Genomic DNA, 27,805 nt, shown 5'->3' with positions numbered 1-27,805 from the left:
CACGGTGTTCCCTACTGCTACTCTGTTTGCAGCTTTCCTATCAACTTCTGGACTAACTCTCCGGGTCGTCCAGTGTTCTGGGAATTGAGTCTTCCTGTGCAGCTTGAAAAGTGGGATTTGAAGGAAGCTGATTTACCAACCCCTGTGCTTTGCGTGAATTTACAGATGGAGGAACGTCATTTTTTTCTGCTACTTTCACAGAGTCACAGGGTTATTACGGCACAGAAGGAGGCCGTTTGGCCTGTCGAGTCCATGCCAGCTCACTGTAGAGTAATCCAAACTATCCCCCTGCTCTTTTCTCAAAGCCCTGCAAGTTTACTTCCCTCGAGTGCCTATTTCAGCGTCACTAAATGTCTCGGCTTCCGCCACCCTTGTGGGCAGCAAGTTGTAGATCATTACTGCTCACTGCATTAAAAGGTTCTTCCTTATCTGCCACAGCCCTGGATCTGATGGTCTTCCAGCCTGACTGAACGTCTCGGTACGATGTCCTCTGGAATGCGGCACTGGTCACCAGCTTGTTGCAGTCATGGAGTGCTCACCGAGAGACCACACAGGTATCTTCAGATGATCCCTGGAATGACCCTGATGCAAAAAAGATTGAGCGCTGTGGTGAACCATAGATGGTTACCACTATGGGTACTGAACCATAGATGGTTATTACTATGGGTACTTGTACATATGTTACTCTTGTTACTGTTGGGGTTAGGGTTGGGGTGTTCCACCTGTTGGTATTGTTCTGTGGTACACTCCGGTTGGCTCCGCCTTCCTATAGGAGTATAAAGGTCACTGCACTTCCTAGCGACCCTTTAGTCTGGGATTGTATTGTTAAGCAGTATGCTCTATTCTTGTTGCTAATAAAAGCCTTTATTTCCCGGGTACGATCCAGCCTCCCGAGTGAAATAATCACGCATCAAGCGCCTTGATCACCTTCAGTACCACAGGGAATGAGTGGCCACCACATGCCGTAGCCTCAATGCCTCCTCCTGCATTCCACAGACGTCAGAAGCTACCTCTCCAATCAGCCACAGTCTCCAGGGACACTGATTCTCCAATATTGCCAAAGTTAAGCCTATGTCTACATTACCTTTGAGGCGGGTATTGCTTTTATCCAACATTTGATTGCCTTCTTGCTCCTTTGGGTCTTCCTCCTCCTTGTCCACACTGGAGAAACCAGACTCTGAAGGCAGAACACTAAACTAACTCTGGAGACTTCACGGCACCGTGGCTCTGACCCCTAGTTTGCATTGGTTGCAATATGCTGCAAGGGACCTGGGAGACACCCGTCCACTAACAGCTCTCCACCATGTGGCCTGCCATCGCTCTCCATTCCCTCTCAATGTCCCAGCCTTCGACTCACTCAGCTGAGGCAGCCTGCTTCTGTACACAGAAATAAATGCGTTTCAGCTACCGCTCAGCTGCCACTGTGTTCACCTCCTTTGTGCAAACGATTCGCTGACACTCTGTGAAACCCGTGCACTCCATCGAAATATGTAAAATTGTGAGCAATTGTCCTGCTTGCCTGCCCAGTGCCAGTGGGCACAGTCTCGATACCATAACCCAACCGCCCCTGGGAAAGCTAGCCAGCAGAGTAAGTGGTCTCACAACACCAGTTTAAAGTCCAACAGGTTTATTTGGTAGCACGAGCTTTCAGAGAGTTGCCCCTTCATCAGGTGAGTGATGAAGGGGCAATGCCAGTGGAGGGGAAGACGTTGGGAATCTGTTCCAATTTTCTCCCCCCACTGTTTTAATGGGCTTCCCACTCTATCACTGGTAAAATTCCGCCTTACGAGTAAGAGTGGCACCAAGACAAGGTAGAGTATTGAATTCAATGATTTTGCTATTTTCAGGGCAGACGTAAGAAAGAAAAATGAACATGAAAGCAGCCAGAATGCTGTGGAAACAATTGGATCTTAACTGACATACAGGAAGCAAACCTGGAGTTCTACAGTATGTGGTTGACTCTCAATGCCATTTCAAGTGCTCTAGCAATCCACTCTGTACAGAAGCAATTGTTAAAAGCTCACCACTTCCTTGCCAAAGCCAATAGGGATGAGCAATAAATGTAGCCTTTCCAACATGTCTGATTCTCTGAGGTATCATGCTCATATCAGGTTTTAGCAATCTGATGTTTAGAATCATAGAATCCCTATAGTGCAGTGCCTGCCAATCAACTTAACCCACACATCTTTGGATTGTGGGAGGAAACCGGAGCACTCGGAGGAAACCCATGCAGGCACAGGGAGAATGTGCAAACTCCACACAGACAGTGACCCAATCTGGGAATCGAACCCGATTCCCTGGCGTTGTGAGGCAGCAGTGCTAACCACTGTGCCTCCATTCGGCCCAAAAAGGCACAAAATGGATACTTGAATATCCAAAGTGACAGAGGGATGTTCACGCTCCCACTGGCAAAGGCAGGAAAAAAGGTACCAATGACTAGTGTAGGACACAAGCATTCAGGCTTTTGTGAAAGCGAATCAGAGGCCTAATTCCTGTTTAAGGCCCCGATGCTAACTTGGTTTGCCCTGAACACCTCACTGGTAGCTTCCAGGAAAATGTGGTCAACATGCAGCTTAATTAGCAGACCTTAAAGAGTCCACTGGATGGCTGTTATAAAAAATATATGCTAATAATAATATGGATGGCATGGTGGCACAGTGGTTCGCACTGCTGCCTCACAGTGCCAGGGACCAGAGTTCAATTCTGGCCTTGGGTGATTGTCTGTGTGGAGTTTGCACATTCTCCCCGTGTCTGCGTGGGTTTCCTCCAGGTGCTGCAATTTCCTCCTACACTCCAAAGATGTGCAGGTCAGGTGGATTGGACATGCTAAATTGCCCCTTTGTGTCAGGGGGATTCGCAGGGTAAATACATAGGTTTACGGGAATCGGGCCTAGGTGGGATTATTGTCAGTGCAGGCTTGATGGGCCGAATCACCTCTTTCTGCACAGTCGGAATGCTATAATTCTATGAATGAAAATACTCACGGGTGCATGGTGCCAGGAGGCGAAGGGGTGCTCCACCTTGTAGTGCCCAAGAAGACCATCACTGGCTCCTAGTTGACCCACTCCTGATTTGCCACCTTTTAACCTGAACATTTGCCCCCACCTTCATCTCTTTCGGTTACCAGCTCCCTCCCGATCACCTCCTCCCATCCCCGGTCACGCCTCCCTTCATCAGCTCTTCCAGTTGCCTATAAGGTCTGTCCGATCTTTATCCCTCTCTCAGAGTAACGTCACTCAGGGCCCAGTGCTAAAACTGAAATCATCTTTGCCAAGAAACCTCCTGGCAAAGCCCAGCAAGCAACTGCAGCCCACTGCATGGCCTCCTTTAAATAGGCTTAAGACCTAATATATGGTGCCTCTTGGGCTTACCTGCTCCAGTGAAAGAATCAATGGTTTGCATCGGCTGACTAACGCTAATGAATTTCTGGGACACAATTTCCACATGCATTAAATGTCTCAATAAATCCTAGAATTTTATGTGTGCTGCGAAACCTCAAGAACGCCATAAAAATAGGACCTGTCGGGCTGGTGAAAATTCTTTACCGTCATTATTAAAGCTGGGTGAGTTTTCGTTCCGTCGGACAAAGGAAACTCAGGAAGCTGTGTGAAGGTGAAGAAGGTTCGCACTGCTGCCTCACAGCGCCAGGGACCCGGGTTCGATTCCGACCTTAGGTCACTGTCTGTGTGGAGTTTGCACATTCTCCCCGTGTCTGCGTGGGTTTCCTCCAGGTGCTCCAATTTCCTCCTACACTCCAAAGATGTGCAGGTTGGGTGGATTGGCGATGCTAAATTGCCCCTTTGTGTCAGGGGGATTAGCAGGATAATGCAGGTTATGGGAATAGGGGCTGGGTGGGATTGTTGTCGGTGCAGACTCGATGGGCCGAATGGCCTCCTTCTGCACTGTAGGGATTCTATGATTCTGAACAGGCAAAAAAGAGACAAAGGATGAAAGGTAAAAAACAGTAAGACAGGGAGAAGTCCACAATAAAGGGGAGAGGAGTATTTCAGTGTCATTTATCTACCTTTGTGGCCCATGCTACTTTTAACTTCTAGTGTGTTGTCTGAATTAGTGGGCTTCTTGGATACCAAGTGCAAAACTAAAAGGCTGTGAGGATAGTTGCTAGCTCCCACCCAGGCACTGCACCATATTTATATCAGGTGAGAGGCAGGCACCGTTTTCTGAAGAGACAATATGCTCTCTATTGTACTGATGGATGAGACTCTGTTATCTCAGTAAATCATTGACAGCCGAGGCTGCCACTGTGGTTCAAAGGCTGAAAAATGGTTGAAGGAACACAACTGCAAATAAGCAGCCTGAGCCTCAAAATGTAACAGCAGAACCTCCCCACTCTCCTGCCTTAAGGCATTGTATGTTGCTTTTTATCAACTATCAAAGGTTCCTACGACAGGCCAGGCATGTCAGGATTTTTAAAAATGAATTTATCCGTTCTCAGAGTTACTCAGCCAATGCACAGATGCAATGGGGCAGAGTTTGTGCTGTAAAACTTTTGCAAAAATAGACTTTATTCATAAAATATCTGAAGGAACATTACAAACATTTCAAAATGGCCATCACACGAAGTGCAATAATATTCAGGTTCATGACATAGATCATGTTGCGTTCTGAGATTCTTCAGTGCAGTCAAAGAGATGTTGCAGACATTTCAAAATCATAGAAACCCGACAGTGCTAAAGGAGGCCATTCGGCCCATTGGGTCTGCACCGACAACAATCCCATGCCGGCCTTATCCCCAGAACCCCACATATTTACCCCGCTAATCCCTCTAACCTACACATCCCAGGACACTAAGAGGCAATTTAGCATGGCCAACCAGCCTAACCCGCACATCGTTGGACTGTGGGAAGAAACCAGAACACCCGGAGGGAACCCACGCAAACACGGGGAGAATGTGCAAACTCCACACAGACAGTGATCCGAGGCCGGAATTGAACCTGGGTCCCAGGCACTGTGAGGCAGCAGTGCTAACCACTGTGCCACCCTGCTACCCAGGTCATTAAACGGTCATTACGAATGGCACAATGGTATTTAAATTGTCTACCTAGAACAAGTTGCCTTCTGAACTGCTTCCATATAATTGTGATACAGGTGATATTCACTGTATACATTCAATGTGAGTCATATAGGCCGAGGGGGTTCTATACAATTCCCCTCCCCTTAGTTCACTATGGCTGAAAGGTCTTAGACAGCGACTTTCCCCATTGTCCTCTGTGGCAGCTGCCCAAGCTTTAGTGCGTCCCTCAGCATGTAATCCTGGGCTTTGGAATGTGCCAGTCCACAACACTCAGTTGGGACAACTTCTTGCACTGGAAGACCAACAAGTTTCGGGCAGACCAAAGAGCGTCTTTCATTGAGTTGATGATCCTACAGCAACAGCAGATGTTTGTCTCGGAGTGTGGCCTTAGGAACAGCCCGTAGAGCACAGAGTCCCGCATCATGGAGCTACTTGGGATGAGCCGCAACAAAAACCACCTCATCTCTCTCCAGATCTTGTTTGCAAAGACCCATTCCACAGGAGGTGGACAACCGTCTTTTCCCCACCACCATCATCTCAAGGACAAGGTGCAGGTGGGGTGAGACCCTGGGCATGGAGGAAGGATCGGATGCAAGGGGCCTTTCTCACCACCAGCCAAGCCAAGTCTTGGTGCTTGTTCGATGGCTTTGACAGTCTGCTCAGGGAACCATCCGCCAGGATCCACCATCTCTTTTTCCTGTAGGGCCCTGAGGGCACTATGTATAGACCACTGGCTGATGGACTTGTGGTCAAAGGTGTTTCTCTGCATAGATTGTTCCACAGTGGACTAGTGGTACAGCACGGCCCAACTACTTGGAGCATTTCGCGGCAGCATGGCCAGCCCCAGCCTTCACAACACTGGGAACAAGTAGAACCTCAGCATGCAGTGACACTCTGGAATTCTACCATCCCGCCTGCCACAGGAATCGCAGCGGGTGAGGAACGGACAATGGGAAGGTCTGTTGACCGTGGGGGAGGGAATTTTCCGGTCTCAGGTCAAGAGAGGCCATAAAACCCTGCCCCCTGTGTTTGCGTACCGAGGATCTATGCTTAGCTTGATGCAACCGGTTACAAAGGTGGCCACTGGAATTAGGGTGATGTTGGGCAAGTATTTCACCCTTTTACCTAGAGGTTTGTACATCATGTCCCTATGAATGCGATCCATTTTTAACCCCTAGATGAAGTGGAAAATGGCTTGGGTGATTGCCACAGCACAGGAGTGAGGAATGGGCCAGACCTGCACCACGGACAGCAACACCAAGAGTGCCTCACACCTGATGACCAGGTTCTTACCTGCAATGGAGAGAGAGCGCCACTCCCACATGCCCCGTTTTTATTCATTATACCTACTTGCTCCTTCCAGTTTCTAAGACATGCACTGGTGCCTCCGAACCATGTCCTCAGCACCGTCAGGCTGTCTGACCTGACAGTGAAAGGGACAAGTGGTCGGTCCAGTCCCAGTTCTCAAAGACTAATTTACCGTGACGTCCGAGGCCAGTTTGAACAGGCCGCAGATGTTGATCTGTCTGTGCACCAATAGCAGGTCCGAGCTAAAGATGGTGACATCGTCCATGTACAGGGGGGCTTTGACCTGAGTGCCTCCACTGCCTGGGACCATCACTAATCTTGTGCCCGCATCCTTCCTCAGCAAAGAGTTCTAAACAGCACACAAACAGGGCGGGAGAGAGAGGGCAGCCATTCCTAACTCCAGACTTAATTGGAAAGTGTGCCGATTGCCACCTACTGATTTACATAATGGTTAGCGCTGCTGCCTGGCAATGCAGGGACCTGTGTTTCATTCCCGGCTTGGGTCACTGTCCGTGCGGAGTCTACATGTTCTCCCCGTGTCTGCGTGGTTTTCTTCCGAATGCCTGTTTCCTCCCACAGTCCAAAAGATGTGCTGGTTATAAAATCATAGAATCTACAGTGCAGAAGGAGGCCACTTGGCCCATCGAGCCTGCACCGACAATAATTCCACCCAGGTCCCAACCCAAAACCCCACATATTTGCAGTCATAATCCCCCTGACACTAAGGGGCAACTTATCATGGCCAATCGCCCTAATCCGCACATCTTTGGACTGTGAGAGGAAACGGGAGCACATGGAGGAAACCCACACGTGCAAACTCCACACAGTCACCCGAGGCCGGAATTGAACCAGGGTCCCTGGCGCTGTGAGACACAGTGCTAACCACTATGCCACCATGCTGCCCTTAGGAATATTGGCCACGCTAAATTCTCCCTCAGTGTACCTGAACAGGCGCCGGAGTGTGGTGACTAAGGGATTTTCACAGTAACTTCATTGCAGTATTAAAGTAAGCCTATTTGTGACACTGATAAATAAACTTGATGTTTGTGTCGAGCAGTCGGATCCAGTTGCAGACTCCCTCCCCATTTGGAGAGCACATCTATCATGTAGATATGCAATATTCCAAGAAAAGGCCTTCTCCTGGTCCAGGCTTTATAAGGCAGGGACCCATACTCCTATCCTGCACAAAAAAACTCTGAGACAGAGCAGTGTTCACAGGTTGGACAGTGATCAATATGTAACCAGTCTATCTCATCATTTACTGCATTTGGGTCAGGACTATTTTTACATCACATCATGAGGATGTGTGCAGACAAAGCAGCTAATTTATTAATTATTGCTCTGTAATCCATTCATTGTGAGAGTGTATCCAGCCTTGCCCTGTAATGATTTAGCTCTGCAAGAGTGAGAGGGTTGATCGCTTGGATTTGCATACCGTTAATAAAGATTAAATGCCTCCATCCAATTGGACAGTTTTGCACAGATATTTCTATTAGGATTACCCGAAGTAAATCTGGCGAATTCCAAAGGAAGTTGTTGATCGCCCCCTGAAACTGCCACTCAGCAGAGAAAAAAACATTGTAAAGCACTAAACAAGGAAGAGAAGTTGCTGGAAATAACCAGTGTGCAGTCTCTGTTTACAAGATGATGAGTGTCATGGACAGAGTGGATAGTCAGATGCTCTTTCCTAGGGTAGAAAAGTCAAGTACTCGGGGACATAGGTTTAAGGTGGGTGGGGAAAAGTTTAGAGGAGATGTGCCAGGCAAGTTTTTTACACAGAGGGTGGTGAATGTCTGGGACACGCTGCCCGGGAAGGTGGTGGGAGCAGGTACGAGAGCGGCATTTAAAGGGCAACTAGATGAATACATGAATAGGATGGGAATGGAAGGATACAGGCTCCGTAAGTGCACACGGTTTTAGTTCAGGCAGGCATCATGATCGGCGCAGGCTTGGAGGGCGAAGGGCCTGTTCCTGTGCTGTCCTGTTCTTTGTTCTTTGTTCTCTGTGGAGTATCCGGGTTCCGATGAATGGTCACAATCTGAAATGGTGACACCAGTTGGAATTTGATGCCCTCGCCTGAGGAGGGTTTGGAGGTGGAGGGGCATTTAATCAGGCTGCAGAGTGGAGACCCTGACACCTTTCTGCCTCTGTGCCCATTAAGACCAGGGTGGTAAGCATTGTAAGCAGCAATTAATGCCCACTTAAAGTTTATTTTTTAGTCACAAGTAGGTTTACATTAACACTGCAATGAAGTTACTGTGAAAATCCCCTAGTCGCCACACTCCGGTGCCTGTTCGGGGACATTGAAGGAGAATTTAGCATGGCCAATGCACATAACCAGCATGCCTTTCGGGCTGTGGGAGGAAATCGGAGCGTCTGGAGGAAACCCATGCAAACATGGGGAGAACGTGCAAATTCCACACAGACAATGTCCCAAGCTGGGAATCGAACCCAGGTCCCTGGTGCTGTGAAGCAACAGTGCTAACCACTGTGCCACTGTGCCACCCCATCGCGCCCCATCCCCCTTAAGGTCCTCATCTCTCTGCTACCGGTATTCAGCCAATAGCAGCAGGAATGGGTGGGGTGGGGGTCCTTAGGGGGTGTTTGGGGTGGGTGGGGGGGTAGGTGAGGGTATGGCTGTTGGGAGGGGGCGGGGGTAGGGAGAGTGGGGAGGGCACAGTTGCCTTGTGTTTATTCTAAAAAGCAACGAGAGCAATATGGGGATTTCTTGTTGCTTATTCGTTGGCTCTCTGGCAAACAAGACCTCTGTCACCTTGATTAAATTCCACTCACTCTTTTTCTCTCTCCACAGACACTGCCATGTCTGCTGAGTATTTCTAACATTTTCTGTTTTTACTTCAGATTTCCAGCATCCACAGTATTTTACTTTCTTATGAAAATGAAACCGGGCAGAGCACCTGATATAGACACCAGATTCGGAGACTATAAAGACGCACCTTTAGTAGCCCAGTCGACCCTGCATAATTCTCCTCAAATGCGTCTGGGGTTTTTATAAGTTTGGGAGAGCTGTCCACACTGAACCATTAACATTACATCATCATACTCAGGTAAACCAGACCTTTCATGCAGGATCCCAGACATCTCCATCACTGGGTATATGTTCATGGCATGCGAGAATCACTTCCAAGGTCAGCATTTGTAGCCCATCCCTAATTGGCCTTGAGGAGGTGGTGGTGAGCCGCCTTCTTGGACCTCTGTAGTCCATGGGGCGTAGGTACTCTCACACTGTTGTTAGGGAGGGAATTCCAGGACTTTAACCCAGTAACAGTAAAGGAATGGTAATGTAGTTCCAAGTCAGGATGGTGAGTAACTTGGAGGAGAACTTGGGTGATGTTCCAATGCACATGCTGCCTTTGTCCTTCTAGGTGGTAGAGGTTGCGGGTTTGAAATATGCTATTGAAGGGACCCTGAGGGGCTACTGCAGTGCATTTTGTAGATGGTACACACTGCTACCACTGTGCATCAGTGGTAGAGGGAGTGAATGTCTACGGTGGTGGATGAGGTGCCAATCAGGTGGGCGGCTTTGTCCTGGGTCGTGTTGATGGTATTTCTTGAATGTTGTCGATGCTGCAAAATTCTTGTAGATGGTGGACAGGCTTTGGGGAGTCAGGAGGTGAGTTATTTGCCAGAGAATGCTCACTTTCTGATCTGTTCTTTCAACCACTGTATTTATATGGCTGTTCCAGACAGGTTCTGATCAATGTTGACCCTTAGGATGCTGATGGTGGGGAACCCAGCAGTGGTCATGGTGCGGAATGTCAAGGGGAGATGGATAGATTCTTGTTGGAGATGGTCATTGTGCGGCACTTGTGGGGCATGAATGTTACTTGCTGCTTATTATCCCAAGACTTAATGTTGTCTCGGTCTTACTGCATGTGGGCATGCGCTACTTTAGTATCCGAGGATCTGCGAATGGCTAGCAAATATCCCCATTTCTGACCTTATGATGGAGGAATGGTCATTGATGAAGTTGCTGAAGATGATTGGGTCGAGGACACTAGTCTGAGAAAGTCCTGCAATGATTCTCTGTTTCACTGCTGTTACTACACAGTAATGTGCATTCAGGAGCCAGAGGGCTTGGGAGTTTTCAATTTTGAGTCTGGACCCCGTGAACAAAGAACAAAGAAAATTACAGCACAGGAACAGGCCCTCCGACCATGCACCGACCATGCTGCCTGACTGAACTAAAACCCCCTACCCTTCCGGGGACCATACACCTCCATTCTCATCCAATTCATGTATTTGTCAAAGTGCCCCTTAAAAGCCGCTGTCATATCAGCTTCCACTTCCTCCCCCGGCAGCGAGTTCCAGGCACCACCACCCCCTGTGTTAAAAATCTGCCTTGTACATCTCCTTTAAACCTTGCCCCTCGCACCTTAAACCTATGCTCCCTAGTAATTGACTATTCCACCCTGGGAAAAAGCTTCTGACTATCCACTCTGTCCATGCCTCTCATAATCTAGTAGACTTCTATCAGGTCTCCCCTCAACCTCCGTCGTGTCAGTGAGAACAAACCAAGTTTCTCCAACCTCTCCTCATAGCTAATGCCCCCCATACCAGGCAACATCCTGGTAAATCTTTTCTGTACCCTCTCCAAAGCCTCCACATCCTTCTGGTAGTGGCGACCAGAATTGAACACTATATTACAAGTGCGGTCTAACTAAGGTTCTATAAAGCTGCAACATGACTTGCCAATTTTTAAACTCAATGCCCCGGCCGATGAAGGCAAGCATGCTGTATGCCTTCTCAACTACCTCCTCCACTTGCGTTGCCACTTTCAGTGACCTGTGTACCTGTACACGCAGATCCCTTTACCTATCAATATTCTTAAGTGTTCTGCCATTTACTGTATATTTCTCATCTGTATTAAACCTTCCAAAATGCATTACCTCATATTTGTCCGGAAATCTCATGGTATCAAATCAAATATAGGTGAGATAAGCTCCTGCTGGTGAACACCTACATCCCTGTCTCAGCTGATGTGTTGATGCTCTTCATTTTGAGCACAATTTGGAAGAAGCACTGAGGATAGCAAAGGCACAGAGTGTTCTCTGGCTGTCGGACCGCCATGTCCATCATCAAGAGTGACTCATAGCACCACTACTGCAGCTTTGCAATACTGCTGCATCCGGTTGTGAATCCTGGTGGGCAACTAATGACAGCAGTTGTCTTGGTGAACATCTCCATCCTCGATCAAGCAGAGGCCAGCACGTCAGAGCAAAGAGAAACCTGAGACAATTGCAATATTCTTCAGCCGTTAAGTGCCAAGCGGATGACCCATTGGGGCCTGAGGTCCCCACCGTGACAATATTGCTCGGCGTGGAGACAAAGTCAAATGTTCACAATGAGACAGCTTCCACTGTATTGCGTTGGCATTATCACTGTGCTAAATGGGAGAGATTCAGAACAGATTGAGCAATTCAAAATTAGGAATCCACGAAGTGCCCTCAGCAGCAGCAGAAATGCATTCCGAGAAATCTATAACTGCGTGCAATGGCAAAATACTGCAGATGCCAGAAATGTGAAATAAACTCAGAAAATGATGGAAATGCTCGGTAGTTCCACTAACATCTAGAATCATAGAAGCTACAGTGCAGAAGGAAGCCATTTGGTCCATCGAGCCTGCACCGACAGCAATCCCACCCAGGTCCTGTCCGATCCCCGTAACCCCACGTATTTACCTCCTGACATTAAGGGGCAATTTTCCATGGCCAATCAACCGAACCCGCACATCTGTGGAGTGTGGGAGGAATCCGGAGCCCCCAGAGGAAACCCACGCAAACACGGGGAGAATGTGCAAAATCCAAATAGTCACCCGAGGCTGGAATTGAACCTGGGCCCCTGGCACTGTGAGGCACCAGTGCTAACCACTGTGCCGCCATGCCACCCTGCCTGTGGAGAGAGAAGCAGAGTTAATGTTCCAGATCTGTGACCTTTCATCAGAATGATGGTGACGAAACCTGATGATGATTTATAACCTCATGGCTTGGTATATTCCTTACTCTACCATTATTGTTAAGTCAAGGTGGACAACCTTAGTCTAATAAGGAGCGTAGAAGACCAGGCTCCGGACACGCTTAAAAATGAGATATCAAGATGTTGAGAGGCATAGGTCGGGTGGACTCTCAGAGGCTTTTTCCCAGGGTGGAAATGTCTGCTACGAGAGGACACAGGTTTAAGGTGCTGGGGGGTAGGTACAGGGGAGATGTTGGGGTAAGTTTTTCACACAGAGGTGGTGGGCAAGTGGAATCGGCTGCCGTCAGTGGTGGTGGAGGCGAACTCAATAGGGTCTTTTAAGAGACTCCTGGATGAGTACATGGAGCTTAATAGGATGGAGGGTTATAGGTAGGTCTAGAAGGTAGGGATGTGTTCGGCACAACTTGTGGGCCGAAGGGCCTGTTTGTGCTGTAGTTTTCTATGTTTCTAAACCTGGTGAAACTGCAAAAACAGGACTACATGCACGCAAAACTGTGAAAGCAGTTTCTGTTGTTAGGGCTAAGTGATCCCTCGTACCAAAGTATCAGGTCAAGCGCATGATCTTACCTGTCGTTCACACCACGCTCCCACTGCAGCGAGATCAGAGAATTTGGCACCCAGCCAAATCTCCATTCACTGCAGAGGGATAGGAAAAATCACACTGGCGTGAATGGTGGTAATATTTCGGCCCAAAGCTTTGCAATCCTGCTGCATCCGGTTGTGAATCCTGGTGGGCAATTAATGACAGCAGTTGTCTTGGTGAACATCTCCATCCTCGATCAAGCAGAGCCCAGCAAGTCAGAGCAAAGAGAAACCTGAAACAATTGCAATATTCTTCAGCCGTTAAGTGACAAGCGGATGACCCATTGGGGCCTGAGGTCCCCACCATCACCAAAGGCAGTCTTCAGCCAATTCAATACACTTGATGTGACATCAAGAAACAGCTGAAGGCATTGAATACAGCAAAGGCAATGGGTCCTGACAACATCTTGGCTGTAATGTGGAAGGCTTATGCTCCAGCACCAGCTGCACCTCCAGCCAAGATATTCAGTACAGATAAAATAATGCATCCAGTCGAGAATGTGGAAAACTGCCCAGGCATGGTCTGCCCACAAAAAGCAGGACATAGTCATTCCAGACAATTACCACTCGTCTCCTTTCAATAATCAGCAAAGTGAGAGAAGGTGTTGCTGACAGTTCAAGAAACAGCAATTACTCACCAATTAACAGGTTCACTCATGCGCAGTTTGGATTCTGCCAGATCACTTGGCTTCAGATCTCTTTGCAGCCTTGAGTCCAAGTATGTACAAAAGAGCTGAACTCAAGGTGAGGTGAGAGTGACTGCCTTTGACATCCCAAAGCAGCATTTGGCCCAATGTATTGGCAAGGGGCCCTAAGAAAATTGAAGTCAATAGGAATCAGCGGCAAAACTCTCCACTGGTTGTAGTCATACCAAGCACAAAGGAAGTTGGTCGTACTAACTGGAGGTCAATCAACGCAGCCCAGGGCACCATTGTAATCATTCCTCAGGGTAGTGTCCTAGACTCAGCCATCTTCAGCTGCTTCATCAATGACCTACCCTCCATCATAAGGCCAAAGTGAGGATGTTGGCTGTTGCTTGCATTATGGTCAGTTTTATTTATAACTACTCAGATAATGAAGCATCCATGCCCACATGTAGCATGCCCTGGAGAACATGCAGGCTGAGGCTGATCAGTGGCAAGTAACATTCATGTCACACAAGTGCCAAGCAATGACCATCTTGAACAAGAGAGAATCTAACCTTCTCCCCTTGACATTCAACAGGGATGAAAAACTTTGGTTATGAGGATAGATTGAAGAGGTTGGGACTGTCTCCTTCCAGAGAAGGAAGCTAAGAGGACATTTGATAGAGATCTTCAAATCGTGAGGGAACTAGACAGAGTAGATAGGGAGAAACTGTTCCCACTCATAAATGGATCAAGAATAAGAGGGCACAGATTTTAAAAGTGGTTTGAATAAAAAGCAATTGTGACGTGAGGAGAAAGTTTCACACAATGAATGATTCGGGTCTGGAATGCACTGCCTGGAAATGTGGTGGAAGGCAGGTTAAATGATGCCTGTTTGGAGAGCCGGTGCGGACACGATGGGCCAAATGGCCTCCTTGTGCACCGTAACAATTCCGTGATTCAGTGAATACCATATAGTTGTTTGGTAGTGGTGAATTTGAGTGTTCCTGATAAAAGAGACACTCTATCAAAGCTTTTCATCTTGTACTCATCAGGACAGCTTACAAGCAATTACCAACAGTAAAGGGAAACAATTTATACTGCATAAGAAGGGAGAGCTGATTGGTTGGCAAGTGAATTCTGATTGTTGGTGGTGTTGGCATGGAGATTGCAGTATAGAGGATGGAAACTTGCCCGGTTTGCATTTGAACAAAGCTGGGCAGTGAACTGTTCTATGCTGCATTCTCCATGGTAATGCCTCCACAAATCAGAGCTGACTCTCTCTTCTCATTCAGTAAACATTGTTGTTCCCCTTTACTGTTGGTAATTTCTTACACACTGTTCCAATGAGTGCAAGACAAAAAGCTTTGAGAGCTTGTCTCTTTTCTCTGCATTATCATAATTAAATCCAACACCATCAACATCCTGGTGGGTATTATTGATCAGAAACTTAAATGGACCAGCCACACAATTATTGCATAAATGGAGCAAGTCAGATCCTGGAACATCAGCTTTGACAAAGGGTCATCTGGACTTGAAACATCAGCTCTTTTCTCTCCTTACAGATGCTGCCAGACCTGCTGAGATTTTCCAGCGTTTTCTCTTTTGGGGTCCTGGAAATTCTGTGGTGAGTAACTCACTCCCTGACTCCCTAAAGCCTGTCCATCACCTACAAGGCACAAGTCAGGAGGATGGCAAAATACTCACCACTTGCATGAGTGCAGTTTCAACACCATTCAAGATGCTTGATGCCATCCGGGTTAAGGCAGCTTGCATTCTCACAAGAAACATTCACTTCTTCCACCAGCAGTGCAAAGTGGCTGCAATACTTACCAATTACAAGATGCATGGGAGCAACTCACCAAAGTTTCTCTATCAGCACCTTCCAAACTCATGACCTCTGGCATCTAGAAGTACAAAAGCAGCAGCTGCAATTCTCCCTCCAAGCCACACACAGTCTTGACTTGGAAGAAAATTGCCATTCCTTCATGGTTCCAAATCTGCCTCCATCCGTATTGTCGAGATCTGGGAGATGCACATCAGGATCCCACAGAGGTTCTGGCTCGCACACATGCACTCAAAATGTCCAGAAGGTTTAAACTTCGAATGGGGTGATTTCTCTTACCTGCGACTTTCTGTGAATGTCTCCAATGTTGACCTCAGTATCAGAGACTTTGGGATTTACCCAGATACTTACCCAGGAAATATTATGCTGATGAATACATAGAATCATAGAATCCCTACAGTACAGAAAGAGGCCATTCGGCCCATCGAGTCTGCACCGACCACAATCCCACCCAGGCCCCACCCCCATATCCCTACATATTTTACCCACTAATCCCTCTAACCTACACATCTCAGGACACTAAGGGGCAATATTAGCATGGCCAATCAACCTAACCCGCACATCTTTGGACTGTGGGAGGAAACCGGAGCACCCGGAGGAAACCCACGCAGACACGAGGAGAATGTGCAAACTCCACACAGACAGTGACCCAAGCCGGGAATCGAACCCAGGTCCCTGGAGCTGTGAAGCAGCAGTGCTAACCACTGTGCTACCGTGCCGCCCGGATAAGAATCAGAGAATCCCTATAGTGCAGAAGGAGGCTATTTGTTCCATCGAGTCCGCACCGACCACAACCCCACCCAGGCCTTATTCCCGTAACCCCATGCATTTAATCGAGCTAGTCCCCCTGATACTAAGGGGCAATTTAGCTCACTCTCACATCTTTGACTGTGGGAGGAAACCAGAGCACCTGGAGGAAACCCATGCAGACATGGGAAGAACATGCAGACTCCACACAAACGGTGACCCAAGCTGGGAATTGAACCTAGGTCCCCGGCACTATGTGGCAGCAGCGCTAACCACTGTGCCACCGTGCCATCCATACTTGGTCTAACTCAGAGATTAGGCAATGTAACCTAATTGAGCACCTCAACCAACTCCCCCAACCCGAGCTGACTACAACCCTCTTAATCCGACCCAGCTCCCTCTCCCACCACCACCACCCCTCTCAACCTGACCCAACATCCATCTGACCCGATTCTCTCTCCCAGCGCCCCCTCAACCCGATCCAACTCTATCTCCCACCGCCACCCCAAATTGACCTGGTTGCTCACCCACCCACTGTCCACTCACTCACCCTCGCACTTACCCTCTTACTCAATCAAATACTCATCCACTGACTAGCCCTCTGAAGGACTATAGACCTAAAGAAACTTATCTGAATATTACAGCTAATGTCGTGAAAAGGGAGACATGTCTTTGATTTGATTTGATTTATTATTGTCACATGTATTGGTATACAGTGAAAAGTATTGTTTCTTGTGCACTATGCAGACAAAGTATACAGTTCATAGAGAAGGAAATGAGAGAGTGCAGAATGTAGTGTTACAGTCATAGCTAGGATGTAGAGAAAGATCAACTTAGTGTGAGGTAGGTCCATTCAAAAGTCTGACAGCAGCAGGGAAGAAGCTGTTCTTGAGTCAGTTGGTACGTGTCCTCAGACTTTTGTATCTTTTTCCAGACGGAAGAAGGTGGAAGAGAGAATGTCCGGGGTGTGTGGGGTCCTTAATTATGCTGGCTGCTTTTCTGAGGCAGCAGGAAGTGTAGACAGTGTCAATGGGTGGGAGGTTGGTTTGCGTGATGGACTGGACTTCGTTCATGACCCTTTGTAGTTTCTTGTGGTCTTGGATAGAGCAGGAGCCATACCAAGCTGTGATACAATCAGAAAGAATGTCTCCTCTTCGTCTGTTTGTCCTGCGCGTGCTGATCTTCCGTGGGGAATGCTGGGCTGACCCATTGCTGCTGCAGCCAGGATCAGAAGTCCTGGCTGAAAATTCGCAATATGGTTGGGTTGCAGAAACCTTTGTGGGCAGTGGCAATACATGTGGCACTGACACCGACTGAACATTCTGGGCCATTGTCGCTGGGTCAAAATCCTAGTACTCCCCCCACGCCCCCCCCCCCCCCCCCAGCACACCCCCCCCCCCCCCCCCCACAGGCCCCCCCCCCCCCCCCCCCCCCCACAACACCACCCCCCCTAACGGCGATCTGGGAGTATCTTCACCATACACACAGCAGCAGCTCACCACCATCTTCTCAAAGGTAATTAGCAATGGGCAAAATATACCGGCCTTGCCAGCAATGTCCACATCCTGTGAATGAACAAAAATTGACTTTTGTGTTGTCGAGCTGGCTGCAGAATATCTTGCAATATATGCTGACTGCATGTGGTAGTTTATTTAAAATTAATTTACAGGACATGGGCATTTCGAGTTAAGCCAGCAATTATTGCCCATCTCTAAATGCTCTTGAGAAGTGATCTTGAGCTGCCTTCTTGAACCGCTGAATTCCATGGACTTCCCATGGTACACCCATGATGATGTTAGAGAGGGAGTTCCAGGATTTTGACCAGCAACAGTGAAGAAACAGCGATAAATTTCCAAGTTAGGGTGGAGAATGGCTTGGAGGGGAACTCCCAGGGGGTGGTGTTCCCATGTGTCTGTTGCCCTTGTCTTTCTCGAGGTGGTGGTCGTGGCTTTGGAAGTTGCCGCATAATCAACCATGGTGAGGTCCTGCACTGCATCTTGTAGATGGTACACACTGCCACCACTGTTTATCGGTGGTGGAGAAAGTGAATATTTGTGGATGGGGTGACAATCAAGCGGCTGTTTTGTCCTGGATGGTATGGAGCTTCTTCAGTATTGGAGCTGCCACTCATCGACGCAAGATTTTGGCATGTTATAGGCCTTCCCCTTTGTTTTTTTCCTCCCTTTTCCCAAATCTGAACTTGTTTGTAAAGTGTTACATCTCTAACATCTTCCAGCTCTGCTGCAGGTCATAGACCTGAATTATTAACTGTCTCTCTATCTCCACAGATGCTGTCAGACTGCCGAGATGTTTCCAGCATCTCATGCCATGCATTTCCAAATTCCCAGTATTCTAGTCTATTTATTGTGTCACAAGTAAGCTTATATTAACACTGCACTGTGAAAATCCCTTGGTCGCCACACTCAGGTGTCTGTTCGGGTACACTGAGGGGGAATTTAGTAAGGCCAATGCACCTAACCAGCACGTCTTTCGGACTGGGGGAGGAAACCGGAGCACCTGAAGGAAACCCACACAGAAACGGGGAGAACATGCAGACTCCGCACAGACAGTGACCCAAGCCGGGAATCAAACCCGAGTCCCTGGCGCTGTGAGGCAGCAATGCTAACCACTGTGCAGATTCCAGGATATAGGACAATAAAAAACAACATAAATTACTGAGCACAAACACGCAGAAGTGGCGGGACTGAAGAGAAATGCACTTCTGCCTCTCACAGAAAGCTGACAGCTGCTTCATTATGTTTGGTGTGATTGGCACTAAAATCAGCTGCCGGGGATGATTTCACACTTGGATCAAGAATTATGAATGGGAATTGAAAACGGCACATTCAGAATTCCAGGCTTGGATTAAATTCACACTTGGATCGCCTTTGATTATCCAGAATGGAACGGCAGCACTAATAGATTTCTTTTCCGCGGGCCCTGCTTTTTACGCACATGCTTTTAGGATATTCTCAACAGTTTTTTGTTTGCACTTATGTCTCCAGCCTTGTTTTAAGGCAGCAGAAGATGTGTTTTTTTATTTTGCAAACAGCAGCATTGTCTGCTAAAGGAAAAATAGTTTTTGTCCATTTGTTTCCAAATTGCACGATTTGGTTTGAAGACACCTGCTGTCATTCAGGCTGTGAAAGATAATCGGAATGGTATTATCTATCCACTCCTATAATTTTCATACTGATAGCTTTTTGTTTGAGATGTCTTGCATCTGTGATTGTGGAGCAGCCAATACACTGTTTGCAGCATCATCCTTTCTTACCTGCGGGCAGAGGCTATCGATCTGTGTTGCTGCCATGCGAACCAACTTCACGCCTTCCTCATTATTCGAAATGGAGCACGCCAGGTTTGCAACCTGTAATTTAGATAGCAAATGAGAAAGTGCATTACAAAATTTGACACTCTCCTAATGTGCATCATCTGTGGGGAAATCAAGTGCAAGTCCAAAGGACCATTATCCACATTATAAATGAACAATTCTGGGCCTCAACTGCATCCGAGCCACAAACAACTCAGTGTTTGGAAGACAGTTGCTTAAAAAATACGAATCGCCTTGCTCACTGATATTGGTTTGCTTTCAGCATTCTTGAAGGTATGCAAACATATCTTCATAGAATCCCTGTCGTGCAGAAGGAGGCCATTCGGCCCATTGAGTCTGCACTGACCACAATCCCACCCAGGCCGTACACACATAACCCCACGTATTTACCCTAGCTCATTCCCTTGACGCGAAGGGGCAATTTAGCATGGCCAATCCACCTAACCCACACATCTTTGGACTGTGGGAGGAAGCCAGAGCACCCGGAGGAAACCCACGCAGATACAGGGAGAATGTGCAAACTCCACAGTGACCCAAGCTGGGAATCGAACCTGGGTCCCTGGCACTGTGAAGCGGCAATGCTAACTACAGTGCCACTGTGCCACCCTTATGGCTAACTGAGTTAAATGCATCATGCAAACATGAGCAGAACCAAACAGATCTAAAAGATTCAATCTCTGGCCCTTGAGTAAGCTGTTCTCATCTGGAGCTTCAGTTTGATCAGCAGACTTGGCCTCATCCTTTGTCTACCAAGGGCAAGAAGTTTGCCAGTATTTTCATTCCAGGTCGCTGTCCAATATTCTCTCTGGGAAATTTCTCTGACAATTGGATGAGGCGAGGATGACGCCATCCTTTGTTAGAATGTAACCAGTGACAAATTTGTATTGGGTGGAGTGTGATCAATGGGAACAAATGGAAGGGTCAGCTGACCCAGTAAAACATGGAACCAATCAGAGTGATGTAATAGTCAGCTAACCAACTGATTCACTATAAATAAGGAACTATGTAGAATGGTGGAAAGCTTGGAGTGGCCCAGGGCGAGGCCCCAAGTTTGGAGTAATGATGTTTCTTTATTAAACCCTTTAGAACATAGAACATAGAAAGCCACAGCACAAACAGGCCCTTCGGCCCACAAGTTGCGCCGATCACATCCCCACCTCTAGGCCTATCTATAGCCCTCAATCCCATTAAATCCCATGTACTCATCCAGAAGTCTCTTAAAAGACCCCAACGAGTTTGCCTCCACCACCACCGACGTCAGCTGATTCCACTCACCCACCACCCTCTGAGTGAAAAACTTACCCCTGACATCTCCTCTGTACCTACCCCCCAGCACCTTAAACCTGTGTCCTCTCGTAGCAACCATTTCAGCCCTTGGAAATAGCCTCTGAGAGTCTACCCTATCCAGACCTCTCAACATCTTGTAAACCTCTATCAGGTCACCTCTCATCCTTCGTCTCTCCAGGGAGAAGAGACCAAGCTCCCTCAACCTATCCTCATAAGGCATGCCCCCCAATCCAGGCAACATCCTTGTAAATCTCCTCTGCACCCTTTCAATGGCTTCAACATCTTTCCTGTAATGAGGTGACCAGAACTGCGCGCAGTACTCCAAGTGGGGTCTAACCAGGGTCCTATAAAGCTGCAGCATTATCTCCCGACTCCTAAACTCAATCCCTCGATTAATGAAGGCCAGTACGCCGTACGCCTTCTTGACCGCATCCTCCACCTGCGAGGCCGATTTAAGAGTCCTATGGACCCGGACCCCAAGGTCCTTCTGATCCTCTACACTGCTAAGAATGGTACCCTTCATATTATACTGCTGCTTCATCCCATTGGATCTGCCAAAATGGATCACCACACACTTATCCGGGTTGAAGTCCATCTGCCACTTCTCCGCCCAGTCTTGCATTCTATCTATGTCTCGCTGCAACTTCTGACATCCCTCCAAACTATCCACAACACCACCTACCTTGGTGTCGTCAGCAAACTTACCAACCCATCCCTCCACTTCCTCATCCAGGTTCTTTGATTTATAAATTGGAGTAAGTTTTGTTGTTGTTTCATTAGCTGCATTTTGAAGAGTTCCTTCTGAAGAAAGTTCCTTCCTCCAAATATTCTGCAGAGATTGAGGTCGTGTTTTGAACTCCGGCCCTCTTTACAGAAAGCAAATCCGGGTGGTCGGGAGGAGTTAAAATGAAGCAGAGTTCTTTTAAAATGCAACTTGGCTCCAATTATGTAATCAGGGCCCAGTGTGCCATTTTAACCTGAGGCGAGCAATGCTGGTTTATCCCCACCAGGCCAAACCTGTTGGAAACAGGAGCCAAGGCTAGAGGCAAGTGTATATTGATATTGTCTGACTAGGTTCCCACGTACACCAGAAAGACTTGGAAAGCTTCTCTGGTTCCCACAAGGAAACATTGGGCAACACCCACACCATCTCACCCAACTTGCCCACTGAGTACCACTCCTTCTCGTCCCCAATGGTGTAATTTTAGTGGCTTGGCAGTCACTTCTGACTGCCTCCTGCTGCCTCCCATTCTGCTGAGTTCCCACAGGGAAATAAAGGTCGGGGCTCAAAGGTCAAGACTCACACATAAAGTTAAAATTTATTTATTAGTGTCACAAATAGGCTTATGTTAACACTGCAATCAAGTTACTGTGAAACTCCCCTAGTCGCCACACTCCGGCGCCTGTTCGGGTACACTGAGGGAGAATTCAGCATGGCCAATGCACCTAACCAGCACGTCTTTTGGACTGTGGGAGGAAACCGGAGCACCTGGAGGAAACCCATGCAGACACGAAGAGAGCCTGGACACTCCACATGGACAGTGACCCAAGCCAGGAATCGAACCCAGGTCCCTGGCACTGTGAGGCAGCAGTGCTACCATGCTGCCGAGTGAGCTATCAAAGCAACGCCAGTGCCTGTGGAGCCTGTACTACTGGGAATCCCCATTGGCGTCAGCAATGTTTATTTAACACCCTCGATCGGGCAGTAATGCCAAGGCGCTTCATAAAAGCGGCAAAGAGAATACAGCCACCCAGGATGAGTTTGGGGAGATAATCAAAAGTAAAATGGGAGAGAAGACTTTTAGATGGGGAAGAGAGATGGAGCAAGGAAGAGGGAATGAAACAGACAAATTCTATCAGCAGGGATTCAAGCCTTTGTAACTTATGGTTAAGCAGAAGGAGGAGAATAGTAATGGCAGCAAGATGTTGGAGCTGGAAGTTTGCACTGTGAAAAGGAGATTCCCCAGGAGAACATTGGAGATATTGTGCCTGGAGGTAGTTAAAAAAAAGGATGAGAATTTCTGTTATGATGGAGAGGGTTGGGGATGGAAGCAGGCAAGGTGGGAATGGGTGAGGAATAGGATGCAAGGTTTGAAGAGGGCACCAAACCTCTTGGGGAAGCCATGGCATAGTGGTAAAGTCACTGGACTAGTAATCCTGAGGCTTAGGCTAATGATGTGAGAATAGGGGGTTCAAGTCCCACTGTAGCTGCTGGTGGAATTTAAATTCAGTTCATGAAATCCGGTATTGAGAAAGCTCGTCTTAGCGATGCTGGCCACGAAACTATCATTGATTGTCAGAAGACAATTGCCCTTTAGGGAAGAAAATCTGCACCCTTACATCATCTGGCTTACATGTGACTCCAGATCCACAGCAATGTGTTTAGCTCTTAACTGCCCTCTGAAATTGCCGAGCAAGGTCACTCAGTTCAAGGGCAATTAGGGATGGGCAACAAACCCTGGCCTTGCCATCGACGCCCATATCTTATGAAAGGAAAGCAGGGAACAAACATTAAATGAGGGTTTTTTTCAGGGAAGTAGCATGAGCTGGTCAAGTTCAGATTTAGTCAGATTTGACCATCTCATCATATAATGAATAAATTGGCTTTCAAAATGTTTTCAGTAATTTGACTTTTATCTTGTGGTTATAAAGAGTCCTTTCTCAGCAGATGACATTTTTTAGGGTGGGGGCGGGGAGAACATAGATCATAGAACATAGAACATTACAGCGCAGAACAGGCCCTTCGGCCCACGATGTTGCACCGACCAGTTAAAAAAAAAAACTGTGACCCTCCAACCTAAACCAATTTCTTTTCGTCCATGAACCTATCTACGGATCTCTTAAACGCCCCCAAACTAGGCGCATTTACTACTGATGCTGGCAGGGCATTCCAATCCCTCACCACCCTCTGGGTAAAGAACCTACCCCTGACATCGGTTCTATAACTACCCCCCCTCAATTTAAAGCCATGCCCCCTCGTGCTGGATTTCTCCATCAGAGGAAAAAGGCTATCACTATCCACCCTATCTAAACCTCTAATCATCTTATATGTTTCAATAAGATCCCCTCTTAGCCGCCGCCTTTCCAGCGAAAACAATCCCAAATCCCTCAGCCTCTCCTCATAGGATCTCCCCTCCATACCAGGCAACATCCTGGTAAACCTCCTCTGCACCCTCTCCAAAGCCTCCACATCCTTCCTGTAATGTGGGGACCAGAACTGCACACAGTACTCCAAGTGCGGCCGCACCAGAGTTGTGTACAGTTGCAACATAACGCTACGACTCCTAAATTCAATCCCCCTACCAATAAACGCCAAGACACCATATGCCTTCTTAACAACCTTATCTACTTGATTCCCAACTTTCAGGGATCTATGCACACATACACCTAGATCCCTCTGCTCCTCCACACTATTCAAAGTCCTCCCGTTAGCCCTATACTCAACACATCTGTTATTCCTACCAAAGTGAATTACCTCACACTTCTCCGCATTAAACTCCATCCGCCACCTCTCGGCCCAACTTTGCAACCTGTCTAAGTCTTCCTGCAGACTACGACACCCTTCCTCACTGTCTACCACACCACCGACTTTGGTGTCATCAGCAAATTTGCTAATCCACCCAACTATACCCTCATCCAGATCATTAATAAATATTACAAACAGCAGTGGCCCCAAAACAGATCCCTGAGGTACACCACTTGTAACCGCACTCCATGATGAATATTTACTATCAACCACCACCCTCTGTTTCCTATCCGCTAGCCAATTCCTGATCCAATTTCCTAGATCACCCCCAATCCCATACATCTGCATTTTCTGCAGAAGCCTACCATGGTGAACCTTATCAAACGCCTTACTAAAATCCATATATACCACGTCCACTGCCTTGCCCCCATCCACCTCCTTGGTCACTTTCTCAAAAAACTCAATAAGGTTAGTAAGGCACGACCTACCTGCCACAAAACCATGCTGACTATCACCTATCAATTCATTACTCTCCAAATAACTATAAATCCTATCCCTTATAATTTTTTCCAACATCTTGCCGACAACAGAAGTGAGACTCACCGGTCTATAATTCCCGGGGAAGTCTCTGTTCCCCTTCTTAAACAATGGGACAACATTCGCTAACCTCCAATCTTCTGGTACTATACCAGAGGCCAACGACGACCTGAAGATCAGAGCCAGAGGCTCTGCAATCACTTCTCTTGCCTCCCAGAGAATCCTTGGATAAATCCCATCCGGACCAGGGGATTTATCTATTTTCAGACCCTCCAGAATATCCTGCACATCCTCCTTATCAACTGTAATACTGTCTATTCTACTCCCTTGCAACCCAGTGTCCTCCTCAGCTATATTCATGTCCCCTTGCGTGAACACCGAAGAGAAATATTGGTTCAATGCTTCACCAATCTCCTCCGGTTCCACACATAACTTCCCTCTGCCATCTATAACTGGCCCTAAACTTGCCCTAACCAACCTTCTGTTCTTGAAGGAAGAGAAGTGTTGCCAGCCTGATACATCGGGACCATACTAGCTTCAATAGAATGATTTTAATGATCAAAAATATTTATAAAATATATTTTTCAAAAGTATAAAGTGGGGGGAAGGCGGGGCGGGGGGGGGGGGGGGGGGGAGGGGGGTGGGTGGATGTTGGTGGATATATTGGAAAAGAGAATCCCCCTCAGCTTCTGGCCTGCTGCGAGTCTATTATGCAGCTAAGGAACACGCAGGTTACTCCTCCTGAGTAAACTCCCAGGTAACACAGCAGGTACTGAGCTGCCTGGGAGACAGGTTTGTTTCATGAGTATCAACTTTAAAAGCATCCCCAAGAGTTGCGGAACACTCATTCGGAACTGGAAGCACACAAAATCATCTGTTCACCGTTCCCAGCTTGTAATTCACCCCCCCCCCCCCCCCCCCCCCGGCAACACTGAAAGAACCTCGAACAGAATCCTGCACTAGAAATATCACATTGGCCGGGACAGCTGGGAACGTCGGTGCTCATTTAAATCGCTCCGTGACTCCACGTTTCACGATTTCCCCCCTTGGCCAAGAAACGTTCCTCACCTTGAGGTAAACAATCTCCCTTTTCAAAAATAAAGCTTGATTAATTTCTGAGACATTGTTTTGAGCCAGTGGCCTATTTGAGGCTTTCTCTGTGTATTCTTTTGTTAATTCTCTCACAAGGCACTGGATTCTAGAATTTGCCTGACAGAACAGCACGGTGGTTCTGCTGCTCGCTTCACACTTTGATGCTCACAGACTGAAGTGCCGGTGGAGGCGATGTGCCAACTGGCTGCCTTACACGTTTTTGTCGCTCCTTTTGTCCTGATGCCTTGTTGATGTGGCAGCTGATCAGGGAAACAGTACTGGTAGCAAAACAGTGGGGAAGTTTGCTTCCCAACCGGTGTCTGAACATTGTTAGATACATTTCTGGGGCAGGGCCAGGAACTGAGGAGTTATGTGTCTCACTAATGTTTTTCCAAGTAATGACAAAGGGTTACCCTCAGGAATGTGCTCTATGGAGTGAATGACATAATTCTGCACATTATAATAGCGACTACATTTTAAAATGACATTGCTTTGGAACTTTAAATCGTGAAAGACCTAACATCAATGCAAGTCTTTATGTTGTCCTTTTTTTTCACCTGTGGTTTCCTTCCGTAGGTCAGCTCATGACACCACTCTAGGGTCTGTATGCAGCGGCAGACAGACCAATGGGGAAGCAATGGCATAGTGGCATCTCCGGCAACGCCGGCATCTCCACATAGTGGCATTGCCCAGGGCATCCAGGTTCAAATCCCACCACAGCAGATGAAATTTGAATTCAATAAAAATCTGGAATTAAAAGTGTAATGATGACCATGAAACCATTGTTATAAAAACCCATCTGGTTCATTAATACCCCAAGGGAAGGAAATCTGCCATCCTTACTGGTTTGGCCTACATGTGACTCCAGACGACTCCACAGCAATGTGGTCAGTAAGTGGTCTCACAACACCAGGTTAAAGTCCAACAGATTTATTTGGTAGCATGAGCTTTTGGAGCGCTGCTCCTTCATCAGGTGAGTGCAGGATTTGTTTCACAAACAGGGCACATATAGACACAAACTCAATTACAAGATAATGGTTGGAATGCGAGTCTTAACAAGTAATCAAGTCTTTACAGGTGCAGACAATGTGAGTGGAGAGAGGGTTAAGCACAGGTCAAAGAGGTGTGTATTGTCTCAAGCCAGGACAGTTAGTGAGATTTTGCAAGCCCAGGCAAGTTGTGGGGGTTACAGATAGTGTGACATGAACCCAAGATCCTGGTTGAGGCCGTCCTTAAGTCCCTCATAGCGGAACTTGGCTATCAATTTCTGCTCGGCGATTCTGCATTGTCGTGCGTCTTGAAGGCCGCCATGGAGAATGCTTACCCGAAGATCAGAGGCTGAATGACCTTGACTGCTGAAGTGTTCCCCGACAGGAAGGGAACACTCCTGCCTGGTGATTGTCGAGCAATGTGGTTGACTCTTAATTCCCCCTGAAATGGCAACTCAGTTGAAGGGCAATTAGGGATGGATCCTGCCAGTGATCCCATGATCTTCTCATGAATAAATTAATCAATCTCCCTTGAGTATCCACAGTCAAACAATTCCAAATCTTGACCAATGTATTATAAGATCCCTTGTACTACTTTGGTTGAACCAATTAGTTGCTGCAGCTGCTACTGTTCCAGTTTGCAGGTACAATTATCACGAGTTGAAAGCTGGGCATGTCTGTGAGACTTCCAGGGATGGCCTGCCATCCACCAATAGCATCACCATTTAGGACCAAAATGAGAAATTTCTTTAAAGTTTTAAAGTATCTTTATTAGTCACAAGCAGGCTTACATTAACACTGCAATGAAGTTACTGTGAAAATCCCCGAGTCACCACACTCCAGCGCCTGTTCGGGTACACTGAGGGAGAATTTAGCATGGCGAATGCACCTAACCAGCACGTCTTTCAGACTGCGGGAGGAAACCGGGGCATCCGGAGAAAGCCCACACAGACACGGGGAGA

The 27,805-nt window shown here is 47.5% G+C and overlaps 1 protein-coding gene across 7 annotated transcripts in view; it reads right to left on the bottom strand.

Annotated features, from left to right (window-relative positions):
- LOC144504323 (catenin alpha-2) overlaps positions 1-27,805 on the bottom strand; it is a 1,369,240-nt gene that overhangs the window by 372,712 nt on the left and 968,723 nt on the right. For 6 of the 7 annotated variants that reach the window (XM_078229613.1, XM_078229524.1, XM_078229964.1 and 3 more), the window contains one exon: positions 19,416-19,508. The exons of the other annotated variant lie outside the window; for it this stretch is intronic. In XM_078229613.1, coding sequence (XP_078085739.1) covers positions 19,416-19,508 — 93 coding nt within the window. The remainder of the gene's footprint in view (positions 1-19,415; positions 19,509-27,805) is intronic. 7 annotated transcript variants of the gene reach the window in all.

The sequence above is a fragment of the Mustelus asterias genome, chromosome 1, assembly GCF_964213995.1.
Source record: "Mustelus asterias chromosome 1, sMusAst1.hap1.1, whole genome shotgun sequence".
Lineage (NCBI taxonomy): Eukaryota > Metazoa > Chordata > Chondrichthyes > Carcharhiniformes > Triakidae > Mustelus > Mustelus asterias.
Note: the sequence above shows the minus strand (reverse complement) of the source record. Positions and strands in the feature narration are given on the sequence as shown.